Genomic DNA, 12,180 nt, shown 5'->3' with positions numbered 1-12,180 from the left:
GTAAATTGCCTAATATGTTCTGTGGTAGTAATGATAGTATATTGAACTTGTTTTATTTGAGTCTAGTATTTATATATGTTATTATTGGATTCAGAGTGTTAAAGTAACACTTACTCATTTCTGCATAATTAAGTGATTTTATTAAGAGCTGATTTAGCATTAGTGTATATCGCGCAACACTGAAGAAAAGAGAAAGAAGAACAAAAAGGAGAAAAGAGAGTAAAAACACAACCTAACTGACTTCCATCTTACAAGAAATTGGCTGGATAAAGAAGAAGACTTAAAAAAGACTTAACTTTTTGTAAATAATGCTGACAAACAGTAAACTTTCACTGCTTGTGATGGTCAGAGTTGATCTTTTTATCTGTTTTTATGAATTCACATTCGCTGAGATTCATACACTGATTCTCAATGTCTAGTGTGCTAAAGTTCAAAACTTTTTGAGCAAAATAACTTTTATACGTCCTTTAGGTTAACATCCCTGTAGAATCAAAGGGCTGTTATAATCAATTGTGTGAAATTAACACATTATACAAACACAGTAAAAATATACTGAACAACTACAGTAAAATTTTATATATTAAAAAGACTACATGTTGTCAATAGGCACTTTTAAGTGGGCTGGCTAAAGTGGGTTATCTAGTGGCCAAAAGGATTAATAATCTTTAAGTTATGTATTACATTAATATTTAATTTTTTTAAATGCCATCCATTTTACATTTCTTTTTCATCTGCCCTTTTAATTCCGTTACATTACAGCAACTTAGGGAATACAAAACTAAAAATATTTATGATATTTATGTATGATAATGATTGCTTCTTGTGTAAGAAATGCTGTGATTGTTAATGTATAATAATGATTTACATAATGATTCAATAGAAATTAAAAATTAAATTTTTTTGCAGCTATACAAAGTAACAGATTGGATGGTGTTTAAAAAAATGATGCTGAGATCAGACACACTGATGCTGGACAATAACTTTAAAAAACTTAAAAACTTTTTTTTAATTTTTACATTTTTATTGCGTTTTTAATAAGTTCACTTGTTTTGATATATTTATCAGCATTTTCATTTCAACTTGTATTCTCCAAAATGGCAAGTGTTAATGCATCATAAATGCAATTAGTCTGTGATTATGTATGTTCATTAATGCACTTGTAATGTGTTTTTCATCTAAAAGTAAATACACTTTCTTATACAGTATATAACGCATAATGTATTGTAGACACATATATTGTATCATGAGGTGCACAGTGATAACGCAGACTTAAACAAGTGTTATTATTCACAAAAAGAGAATTGAGAAAGGACAATAATTATGGTAAGATTGTAAAAAAAACAGTTTACAAATGTATAAAAAAAACGTACAATATCGTTCAAAAGTTTGGGGTCACTTAGAAATGTCCTTATTTTTTAAAGAAAAGCATTGTTTTTTTCAATGAAGATAACTTTAAACTAATCAGAAATATACTCTATACATTGCTAATGTGATAAATGACTATTCAAGCAGAAAATGCCTGTTTTTTGGTGCAATATCTACATAGGTGTATAGAGGCCCATTTCCAGCAACTATCACTCCAGTGCTGTAATGGTACAACATGTTCGCTCATTGCATCAGAAGGCTAATGGGTGATTAGAAAACCCTTGTTCAATCATGCTAGCACAGCTGAAAACAGTTTAGCTGGTTAGAGAAGCTTTAACACTGACCTTCCTTTGAGCAGGTTGAGTATCTGGAGCATCACATTTGTGGGGGCGATTAAACGCCAAAAAAAGAGAAAGAGAACTCACTAACTCACTAAAAAAGAGAACTTTCATATTAAACTTGACATACTATTCTTGTGATTAAAAATTAAGGCTATTCCAATGTGAGTAATTACCAAGAAACTCAAGATTTCCTACAACTGTGTGTACTACTCCTTTCATAGAACAGAACAAACAGGCTCTAACCAAACTAGAAAGAGAAGTGGGAGGCCCTGCTGCACAACTGAACAAGAAGATAAGTACATTAGAGTCTCTAGATTGAGAAATAGATGCCTCACAGGTCCTCAACTGGCAGCTTCATTAAATAGTACCCGCAAAACGCCAGTGTCAGCATCTACAGTGAAGAGGCGACTCCGGGATGCTGGCCTTCAGGGCAGAGTGGCAAAGAAAAAGCCATATCTGACACTGGTTAATAAAAGAAAATGATTAATATGGACAAAAGAACAAAGACATTGGACAGAGAAAGATTGGAAACAGTGTTATGCACGGGCGAATCAAAGTTTGAGGTGTTTGGAAGGACATTTGTGAGACGAAGAACAACTCAAAAGAGGCTGCAAGAGTGTCTGATGTCAGCTGTCAAGCATGGTGGGGGTAACGTGATGATCTGGGGTTGCTTTGGTGCTGGTAAGATGGGAGATTTGTTCAGGGTAAAAGGGATTTTGGATAAGGAAGGCTATCACTCCATTTTGCAACGCCATGCCATAACCTGTGGACAACGCTTGATTGAAGCCAGTTTCATCCACTGTCAACAGGACAGTGACCCTAAGCACACATTCAAATTGTGTAAGAACCATGTAGAGAAAAAGCAGGCAGCTGGTATTCCATCTGTAATGAAGTGGCCAGCGCAGTCACCAGATCTAAACCCCATTGAGCTGTTGTGAGAGCAGCTTGACCAAGAAGTGCCCATCCAGCCAATCCAACTTGTGGAAGGGGCTTCTAGAAGTGTGGGGTGAAATTACTTCAGATTACCTCAACAAATTAACAGATAGAATGCCAAAGGTCTGCAATGCTGTAATTGCTGCCAATGGAGGGTTCTTTGACGAAAGCCAAGTTTGAGGGGAAAAAATATTATTTCAAACACAAATCATTATTTCTAACCTTATATTTTCTATTCATTTTACAACTCGTGGTAAATAAAAGTGATTTTTTTTATTTTTTTTATGGAGAATAATTTTCTGGGTGACCCCAAACATTTGAACGGTACTGTATTTCTAAAAACTGTGTAAATAGACAGTCCATATATGTTTTTACTTAAGTGCAATGGCTGTCTTATTGGCAGAGGCTATTTACACTAGCTCCGTCATTTTGAATTAAAATGAACATTTACACTCAATAAGTTGCATTCTGTTTCATAATGTACTTCAATACTGAGGTGCAGATGATAGCCACTTGCAAGAAGCAGTATAGCAGAAAATGCTGCTATTTGCGCTTAGTGTAAATTGCATCTATGCTAAGAAAAGAATCTATTTTTACTCAGTGCAAATAGCCTCTGCCAAAACTAGGCAGCGTATAAGAAGTGATAAATTTAGAAGTTAGAAGAATACTTGAATGCCATGCCAAGGATTAATATAGTATAAAAAAGCATGTATGTTTTTTAATATGTTTTCAAGCACATATTAAAGTTCTTGTTGATTTTGTATTTTATATAATAATTCAAATTCAAATAACTGTCAAAGAAACATATTTGTACTACCTGTTCTCTCATTTTAGCCACTAAAATCATAAATCACAATAGCCACAGTAGCCACGCCCACCAGAGAAGAGATGGCCAATCGGATCACAGCTTCAACAGAGCCACAACTGTGAACATGGACTTCTGAAATAACAATAAAATATCAGTTTTCATAAAATAGCTGACCTATGTATTGAAACAACTATTGTTTTTTTACAGTGTATATTCCAGCTCTGCTGTACCTGAACACGTGTGACAGAGCTGACTGATGTTCAGATGTGTGGTCTGGTTTCTGATGGGGTTGTTGATCACACAGCTGTAGGTGTTTTTATCCTGATATTCCACCTCCAGAGGTAGAGAGAGACTGATGCTGAGATCAGACACACTGATGCTGGACAATAAACTGTTTCCTTTGTACCAGGAGAGAGTCACGTGACCCACGTTCACCACCGAACACATCAGTGAACAAGATGATGATGAACACTGTGAAGAGTTACTGCTGATGACAGGAACAGGAAGACGAGCTGAGAAATAATAGAGACCTCGGAGTAAATCAAGCTGTTTCTTGTGTCGATTCAGATTGTGAGTGTTTGGGATTTTTTTTATACACTCTCTGATATACCAACCTCATAATAATTAATCCAAAGATAACTGTTTAATATGCTTAAAGTTAAAGTCAAAACAAATGTGTATCTTAGATATTATAGACTCAAAGGGCTGTACATACTTTAGAGCTGTAACGAATAAAAGAAGCTTTAAATTAAACTCACTGTGGACAGAGACACTGAAGCTCTTTCTCACACTGCTGGACTGTAGTTGATATTCTCCAGTGTGTAGAGTTGAGATGTTAGTGATGATCAGAGATCCAGTTTGATGATCCACCTTCAGTCTGTCTCTGAATCTCTCATCAAGAACATGATCATATAAAGTAGCACTGCCGACCATTACATCGATTTCAGCTATTAAAGTGTTTTCAGCTCCAAACCTCCACATAATAAGATCAACATCCGTTATTTCAGTTAAACCAGAGTCGAGAGAGACTGAATCTTCCTCCAGAACCGACACTGACTCCAATGCATGAACACCAAACACACCTGAAAAACAGTTTAACACAAATTAAAACTAAATTAATTTAGTTCATTTAATCAGCACTCACCAAGCAGATGCCACAAACTAAACAAAACTCATTTGAGGAACATTTTCTTTGTTGGTTCACTTAAATCCTATGATATTAGCCTTCTAGTGTCTGAAACACGTCTGAACTGATGCTGTGTGTGTGCGTGTGTGTGTGTGTGTGTGTGTGTGTGTGTGTGGTCTTTTGGTAACACAGGAGGTCATAAAATGATCAATTGCAATACATTTTAAAAATGAATTCTTGTCCCTAATGAAAACTAACAGAAGAATAAAGTGTTAAATCATGAGATATAGTCTGTAAATCTGATTAAACCAGAAAAAAAGATTTGAGATTTGATTTTGATTTTGATGAGAAATGTTTGAGTTCATAAGATCTCTGGCGTTTCATTATAGTCTGCATTTTTAAAATCTGAACTTTTACCTAAAGAGAAGAGAAGAGAAGAGAAGAGAAGAGAAGAGAAGAGAAGAGAAGAGAAGAGAAGAGAAGAGAAGAGATGCTGTTAGCGGCTGTTCTTTAAAAGCCCACAAGATGGCGAATTCAAAGATAGTGACATATAGTCAATACAATAGGACCAGTATTTAAATCACAATTCAGTAACTAATAATCAGCACTGATAGTCTATTCTCAACTTATAAACCAATCTCTCAATTGAGTTCCTTTTAATTTATTGATCAAATGGCTTAGCAATATGGCATTATTATAATAAAATTATAACTGGGACAGTTAGTTTGTAGTTAAACTATCACATTAATGAGTTGGATAACTTTAATTTACTTAAAAAAAGGAAACAGCCTAGCGAACGTAAGTTCTATTAGATATTTATTAACAAATCTATAGTTTTTGTACATGCTGAATTATTTATTGAGTGATGGTGGAACTGAATGCATTATATCTCCACAAAAATTACATGAAAAAAATGTGTAACTTACCAACTGAGTGGTAACAGCACAAACAGCAAAAAGCCAATGTGTGAAACATTTTCATCACAAAGTTGTGTAGAGAGCAAGCTGATACCAATGTGAACTGTCTCCAGTCTTCCTCCAGACTGAATAAGAGCACGCCCAGTGTGTTAAACAACACTTCCTCTCTCTTGAAAAAAAAAACGCTTCAAAGCTGTCACTGGGGCGGTACCTTTTTTAAAATGTTATCGAGGATAAATTAATAAATATAAATGTAGATGTGGATTCACTAAGCCTTTGCATGAGCGTGCGCATTTTACTTTCAGTTTCGATTTAGCTATTGCGTTAACGCTCAGCAGTAAGCGCACGCTACAACAAAGGGCGTAACAGAACAAGGGCATAAAGTCAAAACTTCAGAACTTTTATTTTCATCAGGCCCTAGTCTTTTGCACTAGTCTGTATTTAACTTGGCTTGCAGCACTTCCTGAGGTAAATCCCATTAATGCTCTCAGTTAAGAAACACATTTTTTTAATGTGTTAACTAAATGTACTTAACTGTATTAAAATTCCATATGAAGAACTACATAGCTTAATCACGATTTTAATTCATTGCATCATGTAGGCTGTTAAGTTTATGGCCTTATAATGTTTTTATTCATTTATTTTTTACATTTCCATACACTTTTTTTGTCAACAGTTTACAATGTAATGTTGTAATTCTTAGCAGATTCTTAGCAGAACATAAAAAAGATGAAAGCAAACATGCGTCTATTAAACTACAAGCGTCTATTAATAGACACATTCTCGAGTACAAGCTGTTTGTCCAGCAGATCAAACCACATTTCTTTCCAGAGCTATACAGAAGACCGCAGCAGGTTTCGATCTGACTCACAGAGCTACTCGAGTGTTTCGTGAATTTAGTGCAAGTGGCATCAGTACTTTTGATGTTTGCAATATAAGTGGACTTTTAAACGGGGACTGTACGATGCACTTTCAAATTTAAGCTCAGAAGCATCTGCAAATTACCGACCTGACTTGTACGTATCCTTTTAAGCAGGTCTAAAATCACCCGCAGTGTTCGTATACTGTAGTTATCAGCCCAAGACTTGCTCAAACAGTGTAAAAATAAAACCTTCATACATCTCATCATATGCTCATCACAAAAGATGCACTTGAGGTTGACTTGAGGTTGAGCAAAGGATGACAGAATTTTTTGGGTGAACAACATTTTATTAATTCAGTAAAGTAATGTTTCATTTCCACAACAATTTACATATATAAATTGACAGACACACGGTTGGTTTCCGACTTCCGGGTCGCTGCTCATGCGGTCGACCGGTCGGCTTGTTGAGCAGCACTTTATTTATTTATTTATTTTAGCGTGTCTTGTTTGTATGTTTTTAGATATAGATTTTTTTTTCCCCCTTTTCTTTTTTTGCTCTTTTTTTAATCGTGATTTGTGGATTACAATTGTTGTTATTTTTTCCCCTTTGTCGCGGGAATACAATCATCATGGACATTCGTGGACTTACCTGGTTGGGGATATGTTTGCAGTGGATTCTTTTTTGTGCGTCGATGCCTGCTGCTATAAAGAACTGGTCTGATAATTTTCGGATTACATATACCAGAGATAGTTTAATGCAGCTCGGACTTCATTCACGTTATACTGTTCTTACGGATGGTTTTCCTGAGGAAATACTTCGGGCGGATTTATCCAATCAACTCAACTTTACCGGTAACAGTATTAAGAGGAATAGAAGAGGAAAGAAGAAGGGCGGCGTTAAAGCCAGACTGAAACGGGAGACAAGGAAACAACGTGCGCTCCCGTCTATTATCATGGCGAATGTGCGCTCTCTTCGAAATAAGATTGACGAGCTTCAAGCCAATGTCTATCACATGCATGAGTATAGAACTGCTTCAATTCTCGCATTTACGGAAACGTGGCTTAAGAGTAATGATGATGAAGATGCGCTGCATATAAATGGATTTGCTCCACCGTTGCGTCTGGACCGAGACAGTAAACTTACGGGAAAACAACAAGGTGGCGGCGTATGTTTATATGTAAATGATAGCTGGTGTTCTACGGTCATAACGAGGGAGAAAATATGTACTTCAGACATTGAGCTTCTGGCTGTCTCTCTTCGCCCTTTTTATCTCCCCAGGGAATTTCCACAACTTTTTTTATTTTGATTTATATCCATCCCAGAGCTAACATTACAAAAGCTACTGAGCATATTATGAGCACGCTAAATAAAATGGAACAGCTATCACCAGACTCTCCAAAGTTCATTCTGGGAGACTTTAATCATTGCTGTCCTGATAAGTTTTTAAAAGGCTATCAGCAGTATGTCAATTGCAACACTCGTTTGGGAAAAATATTAGATAAATGCTATGGTTCAGTTCCAGATGCATTTAGGAGTTTCCCCCTTCCTCCATTAGGCTCTGCTGACCATCATACAGTTCTACTTGCTCCAAAATATATACCAGTTGTTAGGAGAGTAAAGAAGGTTACCAAAACCATCAAACAGTGGAGCGTATTCAATCTCTTCAAGCATGCTTTGAATCTACAGATTGGGATGTCCTTCTTTCCATCTCCCAAAACCTTAATGAGCAGGTAGATACAGTTTCATCATATATTTCCTTTTGTGTTGAAAGTATTATTCCTTCAAAAACAGTTACTATATTTTCTAACAATAAACCTTGGATTACCAAAGAGCTAAAGGAGATCTTGAATAGGAAAAAGAGGATTTTTTTCACTGGCTCTGAAATGGAGAAAAAGGAGGTTAATAAAGAGGTCAAGAGGGCTATTAAAATTGCCAAGATGAAGTATAAGAATAAAGTGGAGCAGAAGTTCACTGATGGAAACCTTCGTTCAGCCTGGCAGGGTCTTAAAACTATGGCTTCCATTAATAATGCGGTTACAAGCAACTCTAAAATCATACAAGTGGAGGGCAGTAGTTTTGATTCCCTACCTGATGATCTTAACTCCTTCTTCACCAGATTTGAGTCAGATAATTCTACACAGCTCGAGGTAATAAGATCTCAATTTAAATCAGATAATTCTGCTTATATTTTCAGTACACAGGATGTTGTGAGAGCTTTTAGAGGAACTAAAGAGAGGAGTTCATCTGGCCCAGATAATATCAGTGGACGTGTCCTGAGGTATTGTGCTCAGCAGCTCGGGGATGTTTTTCGTATTTTGTTTCAGAACTCAATGGATAGCTGCATTGTACCTCAATTATGGAAACATTCCACAGTTATTCCCATCCCTAAGAAAAATAAGATCACAGTATTGAATGACTTAAGACCTGTGGCTCTGACATCTCTGGTGATGAAAGCTATGGAGAGGATTTTAAAAAATCATATTATCAGAGCAACTGACTCTTTGATAGATCCACTTCAGTTTGCATATCGTGCAGGCAGAGGAGTTGATGATGCAAAAACATTCATTATAGATGCTATTCATAAACATCTGGAGCATTCTGGAACTTCAGTCAGACTTCTGTTTGCAGATTTTTCTTCAGCATTTAATACTTTGCAACCTCATGTTTTGGCCAATTTTCCTCTCGTTTTCATCTAGATGACCAGTTAATCATGTGGATAATCACAATAGGTCTCAGAAAGTTTTGGTCAATAATGTTTTCTGATCTTCGCTATACCTCCACGGGCTCCCCCCAGGGATGTGTGCTTTCACCCCTGCTTTATATCCTGTACACTGATGACTGCAGATCAACTCTACCTAACAGCTATTTGATCAAGTATGCTGATGATACAGTTCTTCTGTCTTTGCTGTCAGATTCCTCACAAAATCATGGACCCGTTCTACAGGAGTTTGTAGAGTGGTGTGACAGCTCACACCTAGAACTAAATGTAAGCAAAACTAAAGAGATGGTGGTGAATTTTTCTAACAAGCAGAGGGAAATTGCTGCAGCAGTCACCACCTTCATTCATGGTATGCCTGTGGAGTTAGTCGAGGAATACAAGTACTTGGGCACTATTTTTGATAATCAACTGAAATTTTCAACCAATACAGAGAACATTCTTAGGAGGTGCCATCAACGTCAGTATCTCCTTAGGAAACTTGGCTCATTTGGAGTCTGTAAAGACATTATGCTGACTTTTTACTATTCTTTTATAGAGAGCATTGTCACTTTTTCTTTGTCTTGTTGGTTTTCTTCTATTAGTGTACAGAACAGAAATCAGCTGCAGAGTGTTGTTACGGTGTGCTCTAGAATAATTGGCCTGCCTGTTAGATCCCTCTCATGTATATATGATCAGCAGATATTTAGGCTAGCAAATAAGATCATTAAGGATCCCTCACATATTCTCCATCCAGTATTTGAATGGCTTCCATCTGGAGGTCCTCTTTGTAGAACTCAGAGAAGGAGGGCTACTTTTGTTCCCAAATCTATTTTGCTTTTAAACTCTAAAATGTAATTTTGTTTGTAATTAATTCATTAACTGTATTGTGTATTTATTTGTATTTAAAATGTATTCTATAGTGCTGCTCAATATGTCTTAAAATTGCCCCTTGGGGACAAATAAAGTTTTTTGAAATTGAAATTGAAATTGAAATTGAAATATATGCTGTTTCTTTCCCTAGAGGTTTCTTCTCTGTTATTCATCTTTTCTGGGTCTGATGTCATAAGCCAGTACAACAACAGTAGCCACGCCCACCAGAGCAGAGATGACCAATCGGATTACAGCTTCGGTAACATCACAGCAGTGGCCACATTCTGAAAGAAATTAAGATTTCGCATTTCAGTTAACCGATACTGATCGCAGAAGCAAATATAATATGGGGGATGGATCAAAAATAAGCTATTACAATTATTGATATACCCTTCCTATGTACCTGGACATGGAGGACAGAGTTGAGTGTTGTTAAGATGTGTGGTCCGGTTTCTGATGGGGTTGTTGATCACACAGCTGTAGGTGTTTTTATCCTGATATTCCACCTCCAGAGGTAGAGAGAGACTGATGCTGAGATCAGACACACTGATGCTGGACAATAAACTGTTTCCTTTGTACCAGGAGAGAGTCACATGACCCACGTTCACCGCCGAACACAACAACGAACAAGATGATGATGATGATGATGTTGAAGAGCAGTCTCTGCTGATCTTAGGAGTGGACAAAGAAGCTGAGAAATAGTAGAAACATAAGCATTAGAGTAAATCACTCAGCATTCAGCTGCTGAATTACAGTTTGTCGTTCACTGAGAGTTTGTGATTGTGTTTTTTGTTACACTGACTGAAATACAACCCTTGGAATAACTCATCAAAAGGAGACTAGGTTGCTAGGTTTAAAATTCTAGTCAGAATGAAAATGTTTCTCAGATGCTATCATTGTTGAGATTTTAAAGTTTGTAGGATGTATATACTTTGTTACAAATAAAAGAAACAGATTTTAAACTCACCGTAGACAGAGACACTGAAGCTCTTTCTCACACTGTTGGTCTGTAGTTGATATTCTCCAGTGTGTAGAGTTGAGATGTTAGTGATGGTCAGAGATCCAGTTTGATGATCCAGCTTCAGTCTGTCTCTGAATCTCTCATCAAGAACATCATCATATACAGTAACACTGCCGACTATTACATTGATTACAGCTATTAAGGTGTTTTCAGCTCCAAACCTCCACAGAGCTAGATCTTCATCTATTACTTCAGTAAGACCAGAGTTTAAAGTGACAGAATCTCCCTCCATCACTGACTTCACTTCATCATCAACAAACTCACCTGAAGAACAGAAAGTTTGTCACACATCAGTGATTCATGTGGCTCCAAATCATTTATTTACTGGTGTTGCTTCACACAAGTAAAATAACTTATAAAATAAATAACTTACAAGATTTTTTAAACCACGGCACTATAAAACTGTTTAAAATATTCAATGGGATATTGACATTTACCTTTTTTTTTTTTTTTTTTATGAATGCGATGTGAACACCTGTAAAAGGTCATTCTGTGGGCGTGTAGATTTCAATAAATTATTTTTTTTTAAATTCAAATTAATTAAAAATGTCTGGGATAAAACTTACTCTTTTTTTGTCTTGTTAGGGATTTAGCTGTAATTCCAAACAGAGGGAATATAGAATGAATCCATCATGATGAAAGTTTGTTTTCAATTTACAATCATTTCCTGTTACGACGCGCGGTTTCAATCAGCTCGTGAGCGCGAGGCGCGCATGCGCCGACAACCCGGAATCAAAGCTGATCGCTGCTCTTTTTCATAAAGGTAAGGATTATTAATTTATGTATACATGAAAAACGGTGTGGTAAACTTCAAATCGTCCACATAATCTGATATGCGTCCATCAAAAATACTAACGTGAGTTAAGGTCTGCTATATAAAACCGTTAATAGTGTTATTAACCGTTACATAAACCGTTAAAAGTTAATAGTGCTCCTGAAAAATGCATTCAATGCAAAAATGATTCAAGCACTGTTTATACAGTCACAACTGTATTGTACTGAATTTTCTTAAAAAGATCTCCTGTGATGCTAGGCGTGAATCCAGTAGACCTTACAGCAATATCTTCGTAATGTCTTTTATCTAGAGATATTCAAATCCATGTTATTACGTGTGTAACAAACGAAGCATGAACTGAATCAGTGAAAACAACACACACTTACCGTTGACTTGCCGCAAACACAAGCAGAAGAAAAGCACATGAAGCATTTTCTTTGAGCATGCCGACGTTCTGCTGAAA

At 36.3% G+C, this 12,180-nt stretch overlaps 2 protein-coding genes and 1 long non-coding RNA gene across 8 annotated transcripts in view; 1 reads left to right on the top strand and 2 right to left on the bottom strand.

The window, feature by feature from the left end:
• LOC122327476 (carcinoembryonic antigen-related cell adhesion molecule 6-like) overlaps positions 1 to 5,764 on the bottom strand; it is a 31,447-nt gene extending 25,683 nt beyond the window's left edge. Inside the window, exons 1-5 of one of the 5 annotated variants that reach the window (XM_043222870.1) lie at positions 5,500 to 5,758; positions 4,206 to 4,529; positions 3,678 to 3,959; positions 3,457 to 3,579; positions 98 to 2,699 (exon numbers count right to left, since the gene is read on the bottom strand). In XM_043222870.1, the coding sequence (XP_043078805.1) occupies positions 3,470 to 3,579; positions 3,678 to 3,959; positions 4,206 to 4,529; positions 5,500 to 5,554 (771 nt within the window). In that variant the 5' untranslated portion in view covers positions 5,555 to 5,758 and the 3' untranslated portion in view covers positions 98 to 2,699; positions 3,457 to 3,469. Of the gene's footprint in view, positions 1 to 97; positions 3,580 to 3,677; positions 3,960 to 4,205; positions 4,530 to 5,499 lie in introns of those variants that run through there. The other 4 variants (XM_043222869.1, XM_043222867.1, XM_043222868.1 and 1 more) reach the window with 4 other exon arrangements.
• Positions 5,765 to 6,683: 919 nt separating this feature from the next.
• LOC122327514 (CD48 antigen-like) overlaps positions 6,684 to 12,180 on the bottom strand; it is a 5,546-nt gene continuing 49 nt past the window's right edge. Inside the window, exons 1-5 of the mRNA XM_043222934.1 lie at positions 12,104 to 12,180; positions 10,889 to 11,206; positions 10,325 to 10,612; positions 10,050 to 10,205; positions 6,684 to 6,742 (exon numbers count right to left, since the gene is read on the bottom strand). The exon at positions 12,104 to 12,180 is cut by the window's right edge and continues 49 nt beyond it. Of these exons, the coding sequence (XP_043078869.1) occupies positions 10,087 to 10,205; positions 10,325 to 10,612; positions 10,889 to 11,206; positions 12,104 to 12,149 (771 nt within the window). The 5' untranslated portion in view covers positions 12,150 to 12,180 and the 3' untranslated portion in view covers positions 6,684 to 6,742; positions 10,050 to 10,086. The remainder of the gene's footprint in view (positions 6,743 to 10,049; positions 10,206 to 10,324; positions 10,613 to 10,888; positions 11,207 to 12,103) is intronic.
• Positions 11,182 to 12,180, top strand: part of LOC122327606 — a 5,530-nt gene continuing 4,531 nt past the window's right edge. For both annotated transcript variants that reach the window (XR_006247686.1, XR_006247687.1), the window contains exon 1: positions 11,182 to 11,705. This is a non-coding gene — a long non-coding RNA (uncharacterized LOC122327606). The remainder of the gene's footprint in view (positions 11,706 to 12,180) is intronic.

This window comes from Puntigrus tetrazona, chromosome 22 (genome assembly GCF_018831695.1).
Source record: "Puntigrus tetrazona isolate hp1 chromosome 22, ASM1883169v1, whole genome shotgun sequence".
Taxonomy (NCBI): domain Eukaryota; kingdom Metazoa; phylum Chordata; class Actinopteri; order Cypriniformes; family Cyprinidae; genus Puntigrus; species Puntigrus tetrazona.
The sequence above is the reverse complement of the archived record's forward strand: the minus strand, read 5'-3'. Positions and strand labels throughout refer to the sequence as shown.